The 25,431-nt window shown below is 43.9% G+C and overlaps 1 protein-coding gene across 5 annotated transcripts in view; it reads right to left on the bottom strand.

Moving 5' to 3' along the window:
* Nucleotides 1-25,431, bottom strand: part of DENND4A (DENN domain containing 4A) — a 518,288-nt gene that overhangs the window by 352,140 nt on the left and 140,717 nt on the right. For all 5 annotated transcript variants that reach the window (XM_069222901.1, XM_069222904.1, XM_069222905.1 and 2 more), the window contains exon 2: nucleotides 2,969-3,301. In XM_069222901.1, the coding sequence (XP_069079002.1) occupies nucleotides 2,969-3,279 (311 nt within the window). In that variant the 5' untranslated portion in view covers nucleotides 3,280-3,301. The remainder of the gene's footprint in view (nucleotides 1-2,968; nucleotides 3,302-25,431) is intronic.

Here is a 25,431-nt window from a genome sequence, read left to right as displayed (position 1 = left end):
AATGTAGATAGAGAGTTATTCACTAGCATTCTAGCAGCCCGACTGGGGCCTCTAATGCCAGGCTAGATCGACCCAGATCAAGCAGGCTTTGTCTCACAATGTGGCGATAGTACCAAACACATTATGCACCTGATAGACAAAGCCAAACGGGCAGGTAGAGAGATAATGCTTTTGGCCATAGGCACTGAGAAGGTGTATGACCAGGTGCACTGGCCCTACTTGGAGGAAGCACTTTCACACTTCGGCAAGCTATTCAGCATGTAGGTCCTCAGCAACTATGGCTGACTGAAGGCAACAGTCTGCGTGAACGGCCAGACATCGGCACCTATCTCTATTTGTAGAGGCATGCGACAGGGGGGCCATTCCCTATTCCCCCAATACATGGAGCCTTTAGCTCAGGACATCTTAGAGAACCCAAACATTACTTGGGTAAAGATTTGTGGGGAGGAACACAACATCAGCCTTTATGCATATGACGTAGTATTGGCATTGAACAACCCAATCGAGGCCCTCCCAGCCTTTCTGGCTGAGATAGAGGCCTTCAGTCAGGCCACGGGCTTCCAAATCAATATTTACAAATAGCAGAACCTCAATCTCTTGGTCCCTCCAGCAACAAAGGTCCAAATAGCCCTTGAATACCCAATACAACAGACAACACCCTCCATCCCCTATTTGGGGGTCCAGTTGGCTCCCACAGCAAACAAGACTGTGATTCTTAACTACCATGCTCTGCTTCGACAAATCAAGAGACTTGGCCCATAGGAAGCGCTATCAGCTGTCTTGGCTTGGTTGAGTGGCTGCTCTAAAGATGACAGCCCTCCCAAAGATTGTGTTTTTATTTCAGACCTTCCTGATTGAATCTCCTGCAGTTATTATTCAAGTTATACAGGGGAGATGAATTGCTTTGTCTGGTCTGACGGGAGACCCTGCAGGCAACGTGATATCAGCTACAGACTTCCGAGGGAAGGAGGCCTGGGCATTCTGAATCTCCTCCACTACTACCAGGTGGCACAGCTTAGGTGTGTGGTGGAATGGACCAGGGAAGAATCGGAGAAGGACTGTTTATGAACCAGGCAGGTGTGGGGCTACATCCGTGGAAAGTCCAGTTTTTTAAAAAAGTGCATCCCCCGGGGGGAGCCTCTACACCTCACCTGTACCTAGAGCTTTGTTGGAGGTATTGGAACAGTTGGTGGCAAGCAAGTGTTTATCCTCGTTCCCTTCCCCACTGGCGCCAATTATAGGGAACACTGATTTCACTCCAGGGATGGATCGGGACACGTTTCAAGCAGGGTGTCAGTTCCTGGGCCATATGCTCAATGAAGAGGGCCCCCTCCCTTTCGAGCAGCAATGCACAGACTCTGAAAGAACGTATTACATTCAGGTTCGGATTATGCATCTGACAATTCGGGCGGGAGCACATTGTCCTTCGAAAAGTGGTTGGTGACGAAAACCTCAGATAAGCGTCTCATCACTGATCTATACAGCACTCTGCACCAAGCTATCCCACAGATTAAAACCTCACATCAAAAGAGATGGGAGCTAGAACTGGGACGGTAGTTGAAACAGAAAAAAGTGGGAAAAGATGTATTATAGAGCCTGACACACAGAACGAAATACATCCGATATTTAAATGCCCACCAAAATAGCTACATACCGATATCTTATGCCAGTGCCCCAGCACAGGGGTAACCCTACGTGAACTGCTGACTGCTGGAGGGGTTGTGGGCCACCCGGAAAATTACTCTACCTGCTTTGGGACTGCCCCAAGTTTACAAGGTATTGGGACGTGATCCTTACTGACATAAACACTCATTTGAACACACAACGACCTCGATTCCCTGCTTATACTATTCTGGGACTACCAAATGCTGGCCTTAAGAGCTGCCCTTCAAAACATCTTAGCACACTGGGGCACTGGGAACATCCCTGCATACTAGTAATGGCTATATAATTTATGGCATATGCTGGGAATGGAGATGCTTACTCTTTCCCTCACGGCACAGACTCATACAGGGAGCCCTGGCACCATTATATTGCCCTTCTTTCAGTAGAATACAGAGAGGTGACATGTCCCAAGTATCTCGGCTTATTACATTTAACAGATGTTGATACTGCACAATCTGATTCCGATGCATAGGGCGCCTACACTGGGATTGCAAACAGCCTTAAAGTAGAGACGACTGTAGCTGTGAGTACTCTGGGTGGAGGGTGAGGATAAGTTAGTTGGAGTTTCTATTGTAATGTTATTTGTGTGCCTCATCAGGTAGTGCTATGTCACTCTCAAGCAACTCATTGTCCTTTTTTTAAATAAACCATAAAATATTTGAGATGGTTTTTAAGTTCTAAGTCTCAATGAGTGCAGACGTTTTATTTGCATGCTTTTCAGTCTTTCTAGACCCCAGATGCAGCAAAGCGCTGTGGTTAGCTTTGAGTGTGACTGGTATGCACAGCCGTGTGACCCATGCTCACTGTGCCACAGTACTCAAGGTGTAGCTCACTGATGACACCTACGTAGGGTGAAATAGTTCTGAAAGGGGCCTGGTCTGACAGTTCACACTGAACTGTTCCTATTGAACAGGGTCAAGAATGCTTTGCACATTAGCAGTCTCTGTCTGGAGTGGCATAGTTGCCAAACAAAATGAAGGACTTTAGAGCTTCGAGGGATTGCCAGTGGCTGAGATCAACTCCAGCATTCTATCCATCATTTTGTTCTTGTTGCAGTAGATGCCTAAGTGCGAGTGCTATGGCCAGGCGTGGCCCTGTACTGACGTTCCAGAGGACTCAAGCTATTCCTCATTGACAAAACCTAACATGGTACTTCTGGAGGGGGCTAGCTCTGGCACCCTAGTGTTCAACTTTCAAAATCTCACACTTTTATGGAACAGAGATACCATGTGTGCTACTGAAATTTCTGCTTATGATTGACTGTGACACAAAAAACACTGATTAAAAAGGAAAAATGACTTACCCCAGATCTGTGAGTGATGGCTTGTTCCGGCCCCGCCGGTAGCACAAGTAAATCTGTGGCCCCATGAGACTCCCATTATTGAGGTCTGCGGACAGCCCAGTGGGAGTAAGGTCTATGCACTCATACCCCTGGGGGACCTCTTCCCCCAGAGATTTAATGATGATGGTCACATCTGTGATTGGCTCCTTGGGTTTTGCTATTTTGTGGCACGCATCGTTAAAGTGGATCTCCTCTTCTAGAGGCTTGGACACATCCGTCAGTCCTGCCACCACAAAGTAGTCGGCAACACGTGGGCCCTTGTCTTCCATCATCTTCCATCACAGAAGGGCAGACCTGTGGATGAAAAGATCATTATTAACTTGGACACGGAGTCAAGAGGGGAATGTACAGATAGTGAAAATGTCAGAATTATCAAATGCCTAAACTTCCAAAGACCTACCCAGAGGGATGAAATACGGAAGATAAATCCAGTATAAGAGTGCAAACCCCTTACGAGAATTACTCAAAGTTACTGTTTTCATGATTTGCTTAGAGCACTCCCTGCTTGCTTTATCTTGGGTCTCTATGGTGTTTGTGCTGGCACCAATCCCAGCGCTTGACTTTGTGGTTGCTAGCCAAGTCACGTGGCTCTCCATCTTTGAAGTCGAGCAACTGCCACATCACGGTCAGGGACTTTAGTAAAAGCTAGTGCTGTCCAAAACTACTGCGGGTCGCCAGTGTTTGATCTCGGAGCTTAAGCTACAAACATCTGCACTGGCACGATACAGTGTTCACTAACAACACTGAAAAATAGGGCGACTCCCGCTCGAAATTATAGGGCGCTTGCAAGAATGTAGGTTTCAGCAAAGCACGGATGCATTCGGCTTATGTTTACAAACACAATTGTTTGTTATTTGGATACTTACAACCCACGGATCTCCATCTTCATTAAGCATGCCATATTACATATTGACACATCCCATACTTCTGTTTCCTCCATGTTCCAATTTCAACATGTATGACCCTTTAGTTACAGTACACTACATGAGATGCAAACATGTTTATTTTATTATTTACTGTGCGAATTTAATATATTGCCTTTATCACATTCTTACAGCTAGTAATTCGGGGGCTGTACTTGTAGTTTTGGGACATTGGGTAACACGTGGCTTCCTTCTGAGTCTTGCGTCAGATCTTGCAATAAAAGGGAAGCACGGTTTTGCTAATACACGTCTTGCTGTTTGGCACCGCTCATTGCAAGTTGCGAGGAATAACAGATTATTCTGCCACAGCACTAGAAAGACAGCTCAGCGAGCGAATCATCCACTCTTGACATCGCCGTGCAACCTGGTAAATACCAACAGGGCTGACTCGGTTTCCCTCACTCAGGGGTCGATACAATTACGACCATTATTATACATATTTAAATGATATATATTGCTAGCTGTGTTACCACGCACTGTATAACACACCAGTTATTATTTTCCTGCCCCTGACCAGTGCACAGATTTCTAGTACATTGCAGGGTGCACAGGGTTACTCGAGGTTTTCCTGTGCCTTCCTCTGATAAAAGAGCAGTGCTTAATTTGTGCTTGTTGTTTCCAATGCGGAGCACCGGCACGTATTTTTCTGCCTCAAGCATTTGCTGCGAGCAAAAGACACATATAGGAAAGACAGAGGAAGAGAAAAACGAAAAAGCGCCACGAAGTGGGAAAGCAGCAATCTGCAAGAGTGAGCTGAAGGCGCAGGGAGTGGCTGTTAGTGGTTTTAAGAGGACCGAGATGGCTTTAGGGTTACGCGCCTCAGTATTCCGTGTTCGCACATTTAATTGCAGCAGCCGCGTGTTTAAGAGGAGAGGTTTGGGCACCGGCACCTTTTTATTTACAAATTAAGCACTGTAAAAGAGACAGAGCTGATGTTGTTAGAACCACCTCCTTCCCTACTGGCAGCTCCTGCATCTCCGCAGAGCCGGGGGCGCCTCCACGTCCACAATACTACAACATAAGAATCCCCACACAGGTCAGCAGCCGCACCTCAGTCCTTTGGGCAGCACCCTGACCCTTCCATTGCTGGCCCGCACCCCGTGTTGCTAAAGGAACTCAATGGAGACCAGAAGAACTCCCTGCAGTGCCAGCACTATGAGGCCAAACTCCGCTCCTTCAAGACTACATCTCTGGCAGTGCCTCTGGACACTCACTGCATGCTCCCACTCCTCTTCCAGGCCTGGAGGGCCACACTCGGCACTACCGGCACCAAGCCTCGGCCTGCAGCATCTCCACGTCCTGCCTCGTCTGGCAAAACAAAACAGTGAATCAAACAGTAGAAGGATATTTCCACAGTATTCAGCGGACCTCTTCCAGGGGCCCAAGTGCGCACTCAAAGCACTTTCAGCGGACAAAATGTCTTCAGGCTCAGGTTTTTAATACTCTATACAGAGACACACACACAAAGAACCCCTGCACGGCAGAACCTCCTCCATCGTGATGCACATTCTTTACTCATTCTGATGGCACAACATAGCACATCAGTTGTACAAGGACGTGCCTTGATGGGTATGGGGGCAGCGCCGGGTCTATAAGGGCTGCCATCTCGGGAAGGAGGGAGGAGTTATGGATAACGAAGTAAAGGCACTCCATAGGTTATGCCTGAGCTGAAGATCATTTTCAAAAGATAAGATCTCAGTTGTTTTCAGACTGAGTGTGTAAGGACTGAATTCCAGAAGCTGCGGCTGCCACAGGAGGGAGCGCTCACCAACCCTGGACGGTCTCAGCTTAACCCTGATCCTCACTTTCCCGTTCTCCTTTAATTCTTTCCAGGATACCTCTCGAAATACCAGTATTACATGTGTTCACCCTTAATGCTCTGGGGCCAGGGGCCATTTCATGCCAGCCGGGTACTTTACAAATGTACATTGCCAGGCTTTCAAGCAGCCACAGCCATCATATCTTACTCCCTCGACATGTACCATTGCGTGCGCTGTCATGTGAAGATGCACCTACGTCTATCACATGAACACATATCAAGGTGCCCCAACACGCACTATCAGCTTGAGGAGCCACAACATGTACCATCCCTCCAAGGGGTACCCACCATGTACCCTAGCTTGCTTCATGTCCTGACTACAAGGAGCAGCGAACCGCCACTGCAGATATCTTGCAGTTCTCTTTTTGGAAATACTGCATGAAAGGAGAGAAAGAAGGCAGTTTTGTGGAACAAACCTCACGTGCACCAGATTTACAGTCTTGCATGACCGAACCCATCACGGACAAAACTACCTCCTATGGCACATGGTACTCTTTTGTCTTCCACTGCAAGGTATTTGCAATAACTACGAACAGAAAGCAGATGCTAAAGAGATTGGGGAAAATAAGGGGTGGGGCAGGGGACGGACGGGAGAGATTCCTAAACTTTGGAGCCCAGTATAGATCAGGGGAATATTCCAAGACTGTGAACATGTTTAAGGCCCTAAGTTGGCTTCCCTAAATGGGAGAAGCAGGCATAGCTTTAAAGCCATCCTGCGACTTATATAAGCCCAAAGCCATCCTAATTCTGAATCGTATATTTCGGTATTCAAATAAATCAAACCTTGCCAGAGAGCAACGGAGCACTCAACCTTGGGCAAGAGCACTGGATACAAGTCTTGATCACTTACAAGAAAGGAGGACAAGCTCCTGTGAGAGCAGCTACTTTTCTTTGAAGAGATTATTTGTAATGTGGAAGCCGTTTTGATATTGATGGGGATGCTGTTTCAGATCCTGGGTGCTACATGGAGAAGGGCTGCCCTTCTGGTCTTCTCATTCTTGCTTTCCTTCATCTCCAGTATGTGGTACCCGGGCTCCTGATTTGGTTAAGTCTGCCTTTGGTGTTTGTTTCTGCCAAGTATGCAGATATCTGCTTCTCTTGGCTTTGAAGGCAGTGAGTATGGAGTTGAAGGTGATGCAAGCTTTTTTTTGGGGGGGGACTCGATGTTGTTCATTTGGTATTGGTGTGATGTAGAACAACTTCTTCACTCATGCCTTTATTGCGATATTTTGCAAAGTGTAGGCACTCCCCTTTCAGCACTTTCAGTGTGAAATTGGGAAAGTTATTAAGTAACGTGTTGTCTCGATCCAAGTGAGAAATGACTCAGGTTTGATTTGTTGTCCTGATGGATTTGTGAAAATAAAGGTTTCACTTTTTTAAGGAGGGAGAGCCAATACCATGCTGTCTTTGCATTCGTGACAAAGAGTATACCGTGATCCAACAGAAAATATTTCCCAAGTGCAAAATCACAAGTAAATCTCTCTCCGGAGAAGGGATCTCTGCTGCAGTTTCCAGGCCATTGTGGTTGCTGGAAAACGTGAACTCAAGAAAAACACAGTAGGGCCATACAGAGCAAGACGATGGAGCCATATGAGAGCGGTGCATGCTCCAACCACTGATTTACAGGTCTGGTTGTGAGCATACATATAATGGGGATAAATGTGAATGCAACAGATTGGGAATGCGGGAGAATTAATCTGGTAGCCATGCTCGGAAAGATGACAGAGGTAAAAAAATACTCTGACTGAGTAGCCAGAAGAAACACACTGCAGTCAGTCTTGTATGTTTAACTCAAACATTTTCCGTTCTAAATAACTAAACGGCCATGTAGGGGCTAAATGGGCACCAAACAATCTTCAAGACCTCACCTGAAAATAGTCACTCATAGCTCAATGCCCTACCACAACACAAAGGCTGGGTTTCTCTCTCTCTAAAATGAAGATATTGATATTCAAAGGCATAGAGAGGGATTGAGGAAGATAATCCCTTAGCGACATTCCTTGACAGTTTATCTCCACCTCTGTGGATTAGACTTGATTCAGCATACATTTTTCCCCACATACTAGGTTTTGTTTAATCTCTTTGGCCAGAACACTGACCAAGTACGAGATGTTTTAATGAATCATATTTGTGGAAACATTCATGCCCAAACTGGTAAGCATGCATTACAATCACAGGTCACCCCTTTCCTGTAACTATGATGCACGTTTAGTGTACCCAGTGCCACACTGCTGGTATTGTTCGACCTTTGAGCAACATATATATATATATATATATATATATATATATATATATATATATATATCTGTGTGTGTTTAGATATATAAAAACAGATTGTTATAAACCATACATGGAGATCCACTGAGTGTAATCTGCTATTTATTATCATTATCAAGGGGGGGGGAAGGGGCATTATGACCCACTCAAGGCTTCGTCTTTCGCAACTCATGGCTCTTTTCCACACTAAAAGACGGTAATACATAGCACATTACACTCTGCTCATCTGCACATATACAATATATGCCAAGCCAGTGAGAATAACATGCGGCCTAATAACTGTAATAATAACTAAGCACGCTGATGAACGTACATCATTTATTACCACAGTGCACAGCTCACATGCCATGTTATTGACATAGTCCAATAAACGTGACATGACGAAACACGGCTTCCAAAGAATTTACACAGAGGAAACATAGTCGCTAATAGTAGTAAAGCCTCTGTTTTATGATGATTTTATCTCTGGTGCCCAAATTTATCCTCTAGTGTCTGGTTTTGTTTTTATATCAAATACATAAGGAAGCATTATGGCACAAACACATATGCAAATCCACATCATGTAATATGGCATTTATTGCCATTGTTAAGGAAGAGAACTGGCGTTATAAGATACTCCTGCTTCAACTCTCATGAGTCATGACCCCTCTGCACATCCACATATATACAATACAGGCTATTCCACTAAAGGAAGACTGCATTAACAGATTAGTGGCCAGGCCAAGGCTATCATACTCCCATGCCAGGCCCATTATACAGTTAAAATCAACAATATTAACTGGCCTCTAACTTTACCTGAGCTTAGATGTGTTTGCAGAAGCCTTTTCAAACTGTGTTTACTTCACTAGTTTTACCGAGAGGTGGGGCATGAATAAGCTCACATTAAAATGTGAAACATGCTAATGCTTCATCTGAGTGGACCTAGGTCAAGGTTCCTACTAAGCTTTCTAGGTTTAGAAGTGCCTATCTCTGGTAAAAAGAGGAACTCAGCGATGCATATGACCATCTGGAACTTGAAGATCAGCATAATACACCACACCGCGTCATTACTCTTTAAATGCTGAGGCCTCTTGAAAAAGTTTTAGTTATGTGTTCCTGGGCTTTCTCTGGTCTGTTTTCATACTTCTGAGAGGAGGTTTCCTATGAAGTTCTGATAACACATAGCAAACGAAACTAAATAATAAAAATAAATACTAGAAGCATGATGTGAGTGCTAATGCACTTGCAAAATCATATACTCCCTGATATATTTTAAAAGAACATATATTCCCCATGGATTTGGGCGGCTGCTATTTTCCTGATCTGTTTTCCAGTGCACTGTTTCTGATCTTTAAACTGGACCCAATTAAAACTCTGATGAAATTTAACCTCAGTGATCCACAATCTGAGTGGGGAGACAAGATGTGACTGATGATTGACATAAGAAATTGAATTACTTGGCAAGGGTGACTATTCACCTCAAGGAACAATCACAACCAATCCTTATTAAGGTGAACCCTCAAAGTCACTAAAAATGATCAAGACCTCAGCTCCCTGGAATCTATGGCACAGAGGAGACAGGCTTAACTTAGGGTAATGTGTGACATATTTATGCACTGCCAAAACAGCAATAAAGTAAAAATGAAAAACAATAACAATCACAAACTGAATTAGTAAAACAAAGTGCAACTTCCTAAACAAAATGACACCAAAATTACAAAAATACAATAAGGGAAACCAGAGGTATGCATATTTAGAGTTTTGAGTAAAAGGTATGTCAAAAAAACAAAGAGCATCAGTGATAGTCAATGGTCATAGTAGACCAGGACCTAGGGGCAACTTAACAGTAACCACGATAGAGCGCAGATCGGATACACCAATCATGTTTGTCCTTGTACCTTCTGACTTTGTCCGCTAATTCTCAATCCATCAGAGTAATAGACTTTCAAGCCCACTAGGACCTCAGGGGAATCACAGAGAGGCACGGGTTGTCAGAAAGAGGCCAACAGGAGGGTCCACTTGGCATTGGTCAAGCGAGTACTTACAGGAAAAGGCCTCTTGTACGTTGTTGTGCCCCTGTAGCTTGAACAGGAGATTATTTTATGACCCTTGGCGCCTACCTCTTTGTCCTGGGTACAAAAGGGAACAAATGCACTCCATCAGAGGTTCTGTCAGGTCATGGACTGCAGGCCCAACCCTCTGCTGATCTTCCTCAAGTACATGAAGTGAAGTGAGTATCTGAAGGTGCCACATCTAAGGTTGGCACTACCTAGTGGGTGAAAATGATTCCTGGGCATACTGTAACCAATGGCATAAACGTTGAAGTGGCAAACCATACCCACTTTGGGCATTTTGAAGATGATGAAAGTCTTCGGCCACACTAAACGTGGGCTCTGAGGGCTGGTGGTGTGTGTAGGGAGTGACTGTGATAATCATAGTGTCCGCCCACATCTAACACTAAAATCCAGTTTGAGGCAAACACTGTGCCCACAATAAACCCAGAGACACAGGTCTGGTAGGACAAAGACACAATCCTTCAGCTACAATCAGCGACAAACCTTGAGCAAATAGTAAAGCATGTGTAATTGGCATTTTAGGTCACAGGAATCACAATTCATAACAAAGACAGCATTTTTCTGTCCCAGTCATGGAGAAGAGATCTAATCAAACTGAAGCCCCTAATTTCTGATAACTCTTCTATGTTTTTCGCTAGTCTTTTGAGTCACAGACACTGATTAAGGGCTCCAGACAAAAATCACTATTAGTGGCAGAGAAGAGTAAATCCAACTACTGTTTTTTTTATGGTTTGCTACCATTAAATGTAGTCAAGGTGCCTTCCAGCCAGCCTTGAGTGGGCACATGCGACTTTTAACACTGTGGTGGCTCCCAATCCACCACATCAGCATAAATTAAACCAGATGCCAACTGTCTACAAATGAAACCAAAGCAGCAGGCTAGCAGTAGCCCATGTCATGTTTCATTTAATTTAGAATAGACATGAAGGGTATATTCCTGCACATTTCAACAAGCCACAACATTTAAAGGAGGTCTTTCTAGCACAGCAACGTTAGTAGGTCAACTTAGACGAGAAAAAACACACTAGCCGACTTTTAGCCCATAATTTCTTTAGGATTACTATTCTATCATCCTTCATCTTTTGTCCTCTTCTGTTTCATTTGTCCTTGTGTTCCAGAAGTTGGTCATTGCAGCAAAGGGAGTCTGTTTTTTTAACTTTTGATTCTGTGGCCAGTGAGCAAAGAGAACCCTTCTGTAACTCCATTGCTGTAGTTTGAATGCTGTATCACAATGTTCGTCTTTTTCTAAAAAAAATCTGGCACAATCCATGAATCAATCCATTGATAAAGGAGTTAATTGACCAAGTTCTATAGGACTGACGCATTGAGTTAACTTGATGAGCTACAACTCGACTTAAAAACAGCTGCTTTAAATAGGCTGGCGCACCTAGTCTTCTATAACTAAGATTGTGTATACTGTGCCCTCCCTCGAGGGCAGGCAACAAACTAGAAATAATCTGCCATGTGCTTTTTCTCATAATGGCTTTAAGTTGATGTTTAACCTTTCCCCAAGGCTTATACACAAGGGTAGTCAATTGATAAATCAGTGGAAGCACACCATTGGAATGGTGAAGCATTATCTCACTCATGGGTGTAACCATTGAGTCTAGACAGAAAAACATTGGCAAATTGTTTTTGGGTGTATTTTCCCAACACACTCTGGATGGACAGGGTGTAATTGTCAGATACAATTCTTAGTTTGGTCAGTAGAGTTATTTAGTAAAGCTAAGTGGAGCTCGTGACTGCCACTATCCTGAGGGGAAACACCTATATAATGTTTCTTAGCAGCAAATTCTTAAAGAGACTGCCCAGGATCCTACATCAGACCTAAAGTAAGGTTCAGTCTCCAGCTGAACTTGTGTGCATCTCCCAGGGCTTCTGGACCACTATTTTATTGGAACAGGCCACGATTGTATTGGAACAGAAATGGTTAAGAAAGTACAGAGTGGGATCATATGAGAGGTAATTATGGGTTCAAAGATTCAAACAAAACGTGGATAGCATGGAGAGACCCACAGCCCAAGCATTCCCCTATTAGAAGGCACTAGACCAGGAAAAGGGGAGAGGGAATCAGGTGGGGGGATTTTTGTGGCTCTGGGATACATTTCTGCCCCCTAGCTCCAGTGTCAAGAATATCACAATACAAAGGAGTAGAGGCATACATGGGCTAGCTATTTGGAGGTATAATAGGTGCTGAATGCTTTTCATCGTATCAACTGTAGCCTCAAGACGGTTAATGTAATTCGTTTAGGATGATGATAGAGCCCAGGCTGGTGATATAGCAGCCAGATGTAATAAGTGAACAGGACAGGATGAGTTTTGTCATAAAAAAGACAGATTAATAGAGAAGCACACATAGGTTGGAAAGCTAGAAAAATGACATGATTGATAGACGAGATGCAGATGGAGGTAGGAGGGTCTGAGCGATGCAAACGATTTACAAATTGAAGGCATGGAGAAATAGGATACCCAGAACAGACGGAAGAGAGACAGATATCCGCAGTACTCCTATGATTTACTCCTGAAATAAACATGCAAGAAGACGTCTGCTCTGAAATCCATTTATGTGCAGCAATGCTGCCACCCTCCTTGTTTTCGTTCAATGTTCGCAAGAAATGTTTTTCAGGATGGGAAATTCCTTTCGCCATTGTGAAAGAAATGTTCTAATGAACCAGAAATGAATTCAATAGCGCAGGAAATACCGACAGGTTTTCCAGTGGCAATCAGAGAGCATCCTGAAGAACAGCGTCGCAGAACCCTGCGGGAATCAAAGGGAAATCAGCAGCAGGAAGGTGCTGGCACCAGGTTATTGACAGAGGAAATTAGTTATTTACATCCACATCCTGTCAACCCCTAGCACCATCAGCCTCAGACTGCATCCAGCCAGGTTTATATCGACGTAAGTCTGGCCTTTCAAAAGAGGCTATAATCCGTCATCATTGAACGAACATTAGGAAATACCTAACAAGGATTTCAGTCTTTGCAATTCAACTCTCCCCAATATATAGAGTAGGTTAAAAGCGTTATGCCAGGCTTAACTTAAGTTCGAACAGCTGCTTACTACTATGGCTTTGGGTTCAAGGAGAGCTGTAAGGAGGTTCGCACTTTCTTTTCAGGCTCCTGCTGATAACGTCTGCTTACAAGGTCGTCTTCCAAAAGACTCACACACTAATCCAATGGAAAAGCAACACCTAGTAATGATGATTCCTGTGCAAGGAGGTCTGGAAATGTCTGCTTCTGGACCGGCAGTGTATTTATTGATGAGTATTTTAGAGCACCACGCTTACCTTTCATCTACTTCAGAGGGATCAACGACAATAAATCACGCTTATGGAATACACATTCATTCTTCCACAAAACCATGCAAGTAGTACCAATAAAAAATCGAATTTGCTAAAAAAACGAGGTTTATAAGTAGCTTTTCAGAAGCAAATACAAGAGCTAAGTCTAGCTGAGAAACGTCCCAGCAAAAATCCGAGAGACAAGCCCGGCACAGAAGTGCATAAAACCTACACACTGAAGTTGTAAAGGTGTACATTGAATTTAGCTATTGCTGAACACGTTTTAGACATCCTACCTCGACTGCTTACTCACTATTGTTTCCCCATAGGTGGAGGTTTTTGGACTTGTTGGCAGGAAAATGTAGGAGATGAATGTGAAATGGAAGGCAGGGCCAACGCAATCAATTATGCAACAGGGACACTTGGACTGGGGCCCAGGGACCTGAAGGGCCCGCTGAACTTTGTTATAGGGCCCATTGCACTGGGCCAAGCCTCTGACGCAGGGCAAACAATCGTAGGTTTAAATAAATGTGTGTTCTCTTTCGATTGCCTGGTTAGTGAGTATAAGGGAGAAAGATCGCCCATAAATTCTGTGGAGGAACAAGAGAGGATCAAGAGATGATGTCATCAAATTGCAACCTTCTTTTCAAGAACCCTTCATCTTCTGAAAACATGGTCATTTGTGTAAAACTTCAACAACACTACTTTTTTAAACTCCGCGGTAATTACTTAAATTTGCATGGAATACTGCCTAAGACCTCACCTACTAATTGTTTTTTTTTAAAGAAGTAAATACTGGGATTTTTTAATAAGAAGGGCCCGGTAGTTCCTGGTTTCGGTAAATCACTGCCGCAATGAAGCAGGTTTCCGAGTCTGTGGCTTAGTAGAATGAGAAATTCGTTGCCATGGCAAGTCACTGCTGCAACAAAAGGCTACTACCATCCATTCCAATTATTATGAAACCTGTTTAAAAAGCAGCTCATCAAATATAGATCATAACTGCCAATGAACCAAGTTACTGTCATTTAAAGTACGTGGTTATTTTGGTTTAGAGATTATTTGTGGATTTTGAGCACTTTTTGAGACCTCTAGGGTTTTGGTTAGTCCTACTTTAATATATGAGCTGCTAGATTCAGTCTGCATAACAAGTGGATGCTGTACAGACCTGAATGTGGATATGAAGATATTTTTTCTTCCTCTGTGAAGAGTTATTCGCTTGGTGTAGGACTGAAACCTTGCACTTATAGCCTTGAAGTTGTGTCGCTCAAAGGGTGTTGGGCAAGGCTTCCTAATGGCACAGTTTGTTATTTTAGCATGGTCTTACTCTGGATAATGAAAGTCATCTTAGTCGTGTTTGTAGGCTTGCAGGGCCTGGGAGGTGGCCTTTCTCTACTGTATCGGTTTTCAGGTCATCATTATCATATCTTACTAACAAATTGTCATCCATTGTAGTCAGTTTGTTTCTCTCTGCTATGGCTAGTTAGTGTGGTTCATTATCGGCATGATAGATTGGGACTTGCCACTCCTTGTGTCAGACACTTTCTGGGTTTGATTTGGGATTTACTGAGGAGCACCTACAATTGCTCACGCTTGTTGCTCTTTAGTCCACGCACCGTATATATTTTTTTTTAGCTTTAGATATCTTTACTTTAAAAACCCTGACATCAGAGGGGCTCGTATTTCTGATGTTTATTTCATGATCGTCCTGCTTATTGTTATGTTCTGTTGCAGCAAGGCTACTCCTCCTTGTGCGACTGTCATTATTCCGTGTCTGGTGTGAAGAACTAGAGGTGAACAGCTATTTGGCCTCGCCTTGTAGTTTGATAGTGATCTTCTTTGAACGTCAGTGGTTGCATCTCACTCTCCCATGTAAGGGGCTGATGAAGAAGTCAATGCAAACAGGCAGAATCATCACATGCAGTCACCCCATCTCTGAGGCAAAGGTCTCGGTTACTGCTTGAGGATAAACATGGCTAAGAAAATGGATACACAAACTCCATTGATAAACCTTGCAGAGCAAAATACAACTCAAACAACGGCGTCTACGCTTAACATGGTCACGGACAGAAATCACCACTATTCTTGCGTAGTTATGAGTTTCACTGACAGCAGTCAGGTGTGGGAGAACAGGCAGATCCCAGTGGGGCCTTACCAAACCGGGAGAGCTCCAGCACAAGGGCCTTATTAGCACACCTATGTGTACATCTGAACAATGCTATCATTCTTCATTGAATGTATGTAACCTCCTCTAGTACTTAATGAACATTTGATGAAATTGCACAGTCACCTGAGCAGTGTGTAAAAGACAGCTTTACTGCAACACATCTAAGCTTACAAACACTGCCATAAAAGGATGAACACTTTGAAAATTACTCTAACAGGTGATCTAATATATGGGCATTACTATTTTTGTTAGACCTATCAGTCAACTAGAACCTACTAGCTCAACTGCCCAGCCATAGGGTCCCCACCTCCAGCTACCATGTTTACAAAGGGATGAAATCTGTGTTATCCTGGACCTTCCAGTTAAGTTCTCTTTCTACTAACCTACCAGTCATCTATAATCAGATAATTCTGAAAACTAACCCACCCTGGATACCACGTCTATACTTCTCCTATAAATATCATTATTTTGTTTCTATGTGTCCCTTTTGTAGGCTTCATCTGTTAATCATTTACACATAAATGACAAACATAGACTGCAAGTTGGGATAGGAATGGTTCAGATGTAGAGCGCTGAGGTGGCAACATACCTTGTTATTAAAATCTAGGGGCAGGCTTTTTGCCTGTGAGACATGAATGCATGCTTGTGGACCCATTTATCTAAAGTTTTGCTGCTCACAATGAACCGGGAATCCTTAACACAACATCCCATGTGTTGTACGTGTGCATGTATGCTAGACATGACAGGGTGCCAGTGCTTAATTTGTAAATAAAAATGTGCTGGTGCACAAAGCCCTCCTCTTAAACACATGGCTGCTGCAATTAAATGTGTGAACACGGACTCATGAGGAAGCCTAATCCTGAAGCCATCTTGGGCCTCTCTAATTCATTTACAGCCACTCCCTGTCCCTTCAGCTCACTCCTGCAGCTTTCTGCTTTCTCCCTTTGTGAAGCTTTTTTCGTTTTTCTCTTCCTCTGTCTTTCCCATATGTGTCTTTTGCTCACAGTAAATGCTTGAGGCAGAAAAATAAGTGCTGGCCCTCAAAAATAAGTGCCGGTGCTCTGCACCGGAAACAAAAAGCACAAATTAAGGTCTGCAGTGTGCCCTACACAAGTGATACAGGCATAGACCAGAGGCATCTCCTAAATGGGCAGGGGAGTGCCAGACACTATGGTGAGGAAAGATGAGAGGCTTTACTTAGATGTGCCAGGGCCCGCTCTGATAATCTAGATTGCAAATAACTGTGCTATTAGGTAGATTAAAGGGGTTCAGGATAATGACTGCAATACCTGATGTTAGGAAAAGGAGATCCTTGACGGGGCACAGATTCTGGCATCGCTTCCTGATCTCTGTGAGGAGGGGTTGTCAATAGTTTAGTGCAGCCCGCTTTCACCTCGTTGTACTTCTATGGTGGGCAGTCCATCTGGACACTGTTCTTCAGGGCCTTGAAGAAAGCCTGGCCGAGAACATAAAAGGGAACTAACCCAAACTGGTTCCAAGGCAGAAGACCTGGAAAACACAATCTACATCTGTAAAACCAGTATGAAGATGTTAGCTCAAGACCCATCATTGGTCGTTGTTGTGGTCTCTTCAACCGAAAAGGTGGTACTCCTCGAAGGTACCAGGGACTATTATGCACCCAAGGTTAGGGGTCGCAATGACAGCCAATTCCCAAGAGGTGAGTGAACATCGCCTGGAGTCCAATCAGAAGGAGCAAGTACTTGATTGTCCTACTTACCAAGATGTCCTGTTGCACAAAATAGGAGCTACAGCGGGGAAAAGGGAAAGAAGAGGTGACCTATACTAAGGGACACCTGGGATTATGCGAGTGTGCGGCATCTGAAATTTTCGCATAATTATAGATTTGCCACATAATCCATCATCTGCTGCATAATCCGCAGATTTTAACAAAAAATGTTTTCTTTCTAAATCAAAAGGTTCAAAAGTTATGAAAAATGCAGCGTGGTGGAAGGCCCTTTGCAAAACTGGACTGGTCACCTTTCTGTCGCTTATTAGTATATTTGGGTGTTAACTGGTACTAAATGAGGTGTAAACAATGCCCATACAGTGTTACCAAGTTTAAAAATGATGAAAAAATTAAGTAATACTATTATAAAATGTGCTTCATTATGCTGCATAATTTGCCTTTTCTTGCTGCATAGTTTACTTAATTCTAAAGCATATTTTGGCCCTCTCCTGATGCATAATTCCAGTGGCGCTGCCTATACTCAACTAAGCACCTTATGTTTAAATGATCACCCAGTTCTGGGGAGTGGGCCCTTAGTTCTAATAATAAACAATGGGACTTGGTATACATGGAAGATTTCTGTGGGGTGCAAGCAAGTTGGATTTGTTGTTATTATACCATATCATCTTGCCTGTGAGCATGGGAAGGAAGCAACAACCCTGCAGAAGGAGTGGATTGTGGAAGTTACTCATGTAATTGACCCTGGCATAAGGTGTCCCCGACAAAGACTTGCTAAGCAAGTGCACTGAAGGACTTGGAGGATTGCGAGACCGTGCAGTGTGGCTTTCATCCGTTATCCCTGTTGGAGGCATCAGGCACCTGGAAGGGTGCGCCAATGTGGAAGGCCAGAATGAAGCTGAAACAAAAGCCAGCTGGTTCCCTTGTTCTCCAGAAGAGCATTGTGTGATCGCAGCAATGCCAAGTGTCATTGGGTTGAAGATTAAGTGATGGCAGTGTGTGAAAAAGGTAGAACAATACTTCATGTGAAGCAAAGAATAATCACCTATGAGCGTGTCAGTAGACCTAAGGTTTCCCCTTTATTCTACTTGTGTCGCGAATCTCAAAAAGACGCACCAAGTCCTCAAAGTATCGGAGTGAGCCACACCGAGAGTCAAGTACACACCGGAGTGTAGGGGTGAGCTGCAATGAGCTGCAATCTGCAGCCCTTCTCCTGAAGGGGACCCCCTGATACAAGCCACTGCACCTGCCATGACCCATCAAGCAATGCACTGCACAGCCAGCTGCTGCACAGACCACGAGAAGATTACTGGATGTCGTCTGGAGGCTTCCTTCTGCTGGTGGCATCTACCGCAGTAGAACCGAACATGGGCCACGCTGCTGCCACAAACTAGGTGACAGACTGGGTGCTAATATGAACCTAGGAGAGGGTGGTGGGACAGCACAAGCTGCTTTCATAGACCTATCTCAAACTTTGAAGCTGGAAGGGGGGGAGAGGGGACCTACTGTAAAGAAGGGAGACCTAATAGAGACAAGGGGAGGCCTAGTCGGCAGAGGACGCTGGAGCATAGTGTCACATCTATGAACCACTGGGTGTTCATGCCTTATTGAGTGTGTACTGGAATTGTACTTTTATGTTTAATAAAGTACTTGTATTTTCTATCAAGAGAAGCACTGGGCTAGACATTGTTCTTGTAGAGCTACTGTGGGAGGAGGTATTAGTTCTTGAACCTCACACCAGCTTCCAACAACCCTGTGAACCCTTGCCCTCGATACCATTGAGTCAAGTGCAGAAAAGGTAGTACTTGGCCCGGTTTTCAGAGCCATAGTAGGGTAGGCATTGGGGAAACAGTGGTAAATTACCTCAATTTCCATGGTTGTGAGACAGTAGACCCTGCCTGTCCATGGCCTCCTGAACAGGGTCTGGCAATGCATGACTGTTTAATGTCACTTCTTCTTGCAACATGATAATCCAGTCTCCTTGAATTTTATCTGAGCTACATACTCTGAGTTAAAATAATTGACATGAAGTTGCGAACAAAGTTTAACTGAAGGAGATAACTTATTTTCTTGTTTATTATTATAAATAAAAGAGCATGCTTTCACAGAATCAAATTAAGTAAAAGGATATCAGGCACATATGAGGGTGTGAACCATCTTTGAAACTCAAAATCAGGATTTTCTTTTGGTGCTGAGCCAAGCTTCGTAAGTGAAAATTCTGAGTATGGGGTTGATGTCAAGATGAACAGCTAATGAGTCTAAATATTTTCTGCTGTTTGCCATAACCAATAAATGTTGCAGCTATGATTATGTTTGTCTTTAAAGTATTTCCAACATACATTGTGTGCACTTGGATCAACTTTTGATTTTAAAAATAAATCTGTAAAATGCATCCATTGCTTTCTAGTGTGCTAGAGTGTGTCTTTCTAATATGAAAGAGGGTTTGGATTATGCTAATTATTCCTGTGATACTTTATATAATTGATCATTATCATAAATGCATTTCACTCAAGTACTGCTCACTGGGTTCCAGGGTGGTCGCATTCCAAATGCTTTCTGTCTCCAGTTGCCACACTGAATTAGTCCTTAGTACCAGGGCCAAGTTCTGGAAGGATCTACAAAAGTTATCAGAGAACAATGCTCTGCCCTGTTGGACCTTCCAGTCCTCCCATCAAGACCAATCTAGTCTATTGCACTCATAAACAGGTCATTTTTTGTATCCCATTCCTACCTGAATTAACCAAAACTCTCCATTAACGCCAGTAAACAACTTCTTATGCAATCATTTTGGCAGATCTGTAACACCAAAGGCATTTTTCATTTTTTGATTTGCAAATCGCTCGTCAGTTTCTATGTTTCTTTCCTGGTGGGTGGCTCGAGAGTTCTATGTCTGTCTGTACACACCAGCTCTCCCCTCTTGGTGTTGCACACCTTAGAGGGTGTCACCCCCATAGTCTAAAAATCGCGAACCAAAAACAATTCACAATGCTCAAAATAGAGGGGAAAAAAACATTTACTGAGGCAATCACATTTGTCAAAACAATCAGAACCTGATTGACAAGCGTCTTGAATCAAGATTTGCAATTTTAAACTGCACAGATAACCAGAAGGTGTCACCCTTTTAAAGCCTATTCAACTTTTTAAAGTATTTACATCACAAAAACTGTGGCACAAACTAATAAAACAGGTTTTTCGAAGGAAAGTTCGACTTTGAAGCCATTGCTGTAACTGAATTCAGCAGTTGTGGCTGTAGGCATGAGTAAATTTCCTATGGGATCTAAAATGGAATAACCAATCTTTTTTCACCCTCTCAGCCACCTGTAACTTTATTCCCCTGCACGGATCTGCATGATAATTGGCATACTGGACCCTAGCTCACTTTGCCATGAGACTGTCAAATCCGGTGCAAAAACGGTTCACCGTGTCAAAGTTATACGCAAATCAAAAAACTACACAGTAGGCACTGCCAGTGTGTTATATGTATATAGTATATATGCAGATGTGAAGAGTATAATATGCTATTTATCACCATTGTTGAGTGTGAGGAGGAGCAGAGGCCTCAAGAACGTCACATAGCCCCTCTCTCAATAATGGTAATAAATAGCATATTATACTCTGCACATCTGCACAAATGGTTTATGCCACGGTATTTTTCCATATGGACTTGTTTTAACAAAGCTATTTACCAAAACCTAGTATGCAAAGGGTAAACTTTGCACAGTATGGTAAAATTAAACTGGAGAGAACTCATGAGTATTAGGACAGGTTTTTTCTGCTTTGAAAAGAAATTGTTACTTGCAAACTGTGAGGCATTAAACAGTGTTTTTCTCAAGCCAAGTTTGCAGTACTATGACAAAATCCTCGAATTTGATCTTTGCATTTTAATAATAAATGTGTGCTTTTGAGGAAAGTTATTGGCTGCTCTACATTTATGTTCACTGCTATGACATGAGTGCGCGCGCACACGGTTCCCAGGATGTTATCATCCTGGATCGAGTATACTTCTGCATGTCAGACGGAGAAAACGTTGCTACATCACATCTTTTTTACAGATCCCTCTCCATTTCGTCTAATGTCAACACCTGGCTGTATTTACCAGCCTCAAAAACGAGGACTTTTCCTTGAAAAGTAGATATGCCCTTAAAATTGACATTTGCCTGTCCCGTGCAAATCCTGAACGGGAGTAGTTGCAAATGTTTCTGAGAAAAATAAAGGAAGAACAACTCCTGTAGGCTAAATATGCATATCCGAGTCCACGAGAAGTCCACAAAGGGCAAACTGCATCGGGCTGGAGGGGTAGGATTATAGATTTTATTTATGTAGCTCTCACCCTTAAAAGGAGGTATGTAGAGTCCATGCTACACCAACTGTACATGACTATACTTTTCGATATTTTTGTATCACCAACGCCGCTCTACATCAGCCGCCAAGAGCTCCGATTACATCAGTAGAGCTAGCGGGCAGGAAGAAACCACCACCAAGAAAACTGAAGTCTGCATCAGGGAAACAGTGTGTCAGAGCAATCTTAAATTAAAATCAGGACGTGTTACTACAGCACCAACTAGAATCTGGGTTAATGAGTGTTTATCTGCAATGCTTTTCTATGTGTCTGGAACCTAGGCCAACGTCTATACTTCTCATGTATAAAAATAACAGGTGCAGAACTGTTTTGGTAGAGTCACTCAGCAGGAATAGCACATCCCAAAACACTAAAATTATCCTCAATATGTCGTCTTGCAAATAAATACAAAAGAAATACACAACAGTAGAGGCTCATTTGACCCTCTCCCTAGGGCCTCCTAGTGCACTGCACCCACTCCTGCTACAGGCCACTGACTTCCAAAGTTGTAAATACATTGGATGCTCAGGAACCCATCTCATGAAGCATCTATCACTTAAGTGACCTGAGCTATCTGACACCACATCCCAGTGGTGCGTCTTCAGGTTCGTGCTGAACAAACCTTTAGAGCAAGTAGCAAAGAGGGAGATGTGTGATAAAAAACGTATTGCCGCTTTTTAATGGTCTGGCTTGATATCGCATCACTGGCCAGACAATTATGTGAGAATCACCAGGTAAGGCGATTTGGCGCCGTCCACGTTGGGAGCCAGGAGTACTTGTTTTGATTGGGCAGAAGCTGTGTGTTTCCACAAAAAACTTGCTAGCCCTCCACACAGCTTTGATCGTTTTCATTTATCCAGTTCCCTAAGCTTGAACTTTCAGGGGCATCCATGACATTGTAATGCTATAAAAGTGTCTTAGATAAGTGGTATTGGAAGGACTTTTGGATGGGGCCCCATAGTCGATAATGGAGCTATACCACCCGGCTACAATCAAGCCACCTTCTTCTATAAGATGGCACTCGCGCTACTAACTAATACACTTGCCCCATGTATCTGGTGAAACGATTTTAATAGTGCACCTGATATCCATATGGACAGGTCCCTTCTGTTCCTGGAGCCCAATCACTTGCGACTATGCAGCACCTCCCACGCTGGGCCTCTGACACACAGGTATCTGACATATGGTGTCTTGTTCACCAAACCCCTAAGGAATACTCACACTATCCTAGAATACATAAAATCCATACTAGAATAGGTGTCATGTACTGCTCATCGGAATTGTCCTCTAAGGTAAAAAGGACTAAGTACCTGGTACGAACCCTGTCAGATATTAGCCCTTTCCTCCTAAACTTGGACTGGAAAGGGCATCCGTCCATCCATACCCATGTGGTGCCTCCCAGTGGAGGCACTTTAAGACCAAGTGCTTCGAGCAAACCTTTAGCATGCAATGGATAATCATTTCCATGAAAACACAGGCACGGTCTCTGACATCCTGGTAGAATGGGTGGCCTTTATGGTGGTGCTTAGAGGGCTAGCCATTAAGGTGACCTACAGGGGTAGGAAGGCACTCCAAAGGGAGCTGACAATCTTGGAGTCCAAGATTTGGGCACTGGAGAGGTGCTCTGTTTTGGACCCCTGGACTGCCAACCAGTTGACCCAAGCCAAACTGGACCATAGGGATACCTTAAACAGTCTCTCTACCCTATACCACAAATAACATATGGCCTGCCAATATATGGAAGGGGACAAAGTGGGGCACCTCCTGGCTTGGAGCTTATGTTAAAAAATGCCCAGACCCCGCCAATAGATGGCTGACGAAACTCGCAGGGTTATATAGTGTACACATAATCCGAAATTAATCATACATTCTAAGAATAATACAGCACATTGAAACCTCCCCTGAGACAGTGGAGGTACAACATATTGAGGCCTACTTAGACACCCTTAACTTTTCAAAAACCACCCCCCCATTGTTCTGATATGGACTCCTCACTGAAGACTGAGGAGGTCCACTTGGAAATCTCACAGATAGCCAGGGGTAAGACGCCCAGAACGAACGGCTTCCCTGTGAAATTCTATGCTATGTTCGCCATACAATTGGCTCCCGGGTTACTACGAGTGTGCGAGGCAGCGTGGAAGGGGAGGCAGCAAGCAGTCCTCACAATTCTTCCTAAGTGAGATGGAGACCTATTGTTAATGGGTTCATATCGACCCTTGTTCCTATTAAATTTGGATTATAAGATTGTGGGTAAAATATTAGCAAATTGATTAGTCCCAATAACACAAGCAATAGTCCACCCTGATCAAAATGGCTCCATCCCAGGACGCAACACAAATTTAAAATCTATGCTGATTGTTTATGATAATGGATTGGGCAGGCACCACAGAGTTATTCCCATGGATTGCATAGTTAGACACAGAAAAGGCCTTTGTTTCCCTGGGAGGGCCCTTCCTTTTAAGAGTGCTTTGCATATTGGGGCTGGGCCTGATAATACTATTGTGGATAAAGCTCCTTTACACAGCCGAATGGCACAAGTGAAAACAGGACAGACAATCTCTAACTCACAGCCCATAAAACAAGGTACCCGCTAAAGTGTCCATTGTACTTTATCATGTTCGTGATGGTCATAGAACCACTGGCTTGCGCTTTGTGAGCGAAGGGCCCAGACTAGGGTCTGCAGGTGGAAGGACAGTGGCATATTATCTCCTTATATGCAGATGATGCCCGGATCTACCTTTGTGATCACACAGACTCCCTGGCACACCGTAGTGACATTCTAGAGGAATTTGGTAGGATATCTCACCTACTAATTAACAGGGCAAATCATGCTCATTTTCTCTCATTCCACTCACTCTAGCATTGCCTGTCACCCTTCTCAATCTGGCCTTTGAAACTACTGAATATCTGGGGGCCCGAATCTATCATGTGGAGGGAGAAATGGTTGTGGGTAACTTAAGGAGAGCAATGACCAACTTGAGGTCTTCTATCCCTTTTTGGTGCTGCAGGAAAATGGCTCCATGTTGCAGTTACCAATTGATATTGATGCTGACTTGACTGAGAAGTGTGCTGGGATCCTGCTAACCAGGCCCCAGCACCAGTGTTTTTTTCACTTAAAATGTACCATTGTTTTCCCAATTGGCACACCCCTCGCACACAGATAAGTCCATTGTAAAAGGTACCAGTGGTACTACGGGCCCTGTAACAAGGGAAGGTCCCCAAGGGCTGCAGGGTGTGTTGCGCCACCCTAAGGGACCCCTCACCTAACACATGAACACTGCCATTGTGGATTGTGTGTGTTGGCAGGGAGAAAAAGGCAAAGTCGACATGGCATCACCCTCAGGATGCCATGCACACAAAATACTGCCTGTGGCATAGGTAAGTCACCCCTCTAGCAGGCCTTAAAGCCGTAAGGCAGGGTGCACTATACCACAGGTGAGGGCATAGCTGCATGAGCAATATGCCCCTACAGTGTCTAAGTCCATTCTTAGACATTGTAAGTACAGTGTGGCCATATTAAGTATATGGTCTGGGAGTTTGTCAAAACGAACTCCACAGCTCCATAATGGCTACACTCAATACTGGGAAGTTTGGTATCAAACTTCTCAGAATAATAATAAACCCACACTGATGCCAGTGCTGGACTTATTACAAAATGCACACAGAGGGCATCTTCGAGATGCCCCCTGTATTTTACCCAATCCTTCAGTGCAAGGACTGACTGGTCTGTACCAGCCTGCCACTGAGGGATGAGTCTCTCACCTCCAGGGGAGCCTTTGTGCTCTCTGAGGCCAGAAACAAAGCCTGCACTGGGTGGAGGTGCTTCACACCTCCCCACTGCAGGAACTGTAACACCTAGCAG

Source organism: Pleurodeles waltl, chromosome 3_1, assembly GCF_031143425.1.
Source record: "Pleurodeles waltl isolate 20211129_DDA chromosome 3_1, aPleWal1.hap1.20221129, whole genome shotgun sequence".
In the NCBI taxonomy this organism is placed as follows: Eukaryota; Metazoa; Chordata; class Amphibia; order Caudata; family Salamandridae; genus Pleurodeles; species Pleurodeles waltl.
The sequence above is the reverse complement of the archived record's forward strand: the minus strand, read 5'-3'. Positions and strand labels throughout refer to the sequence as shown.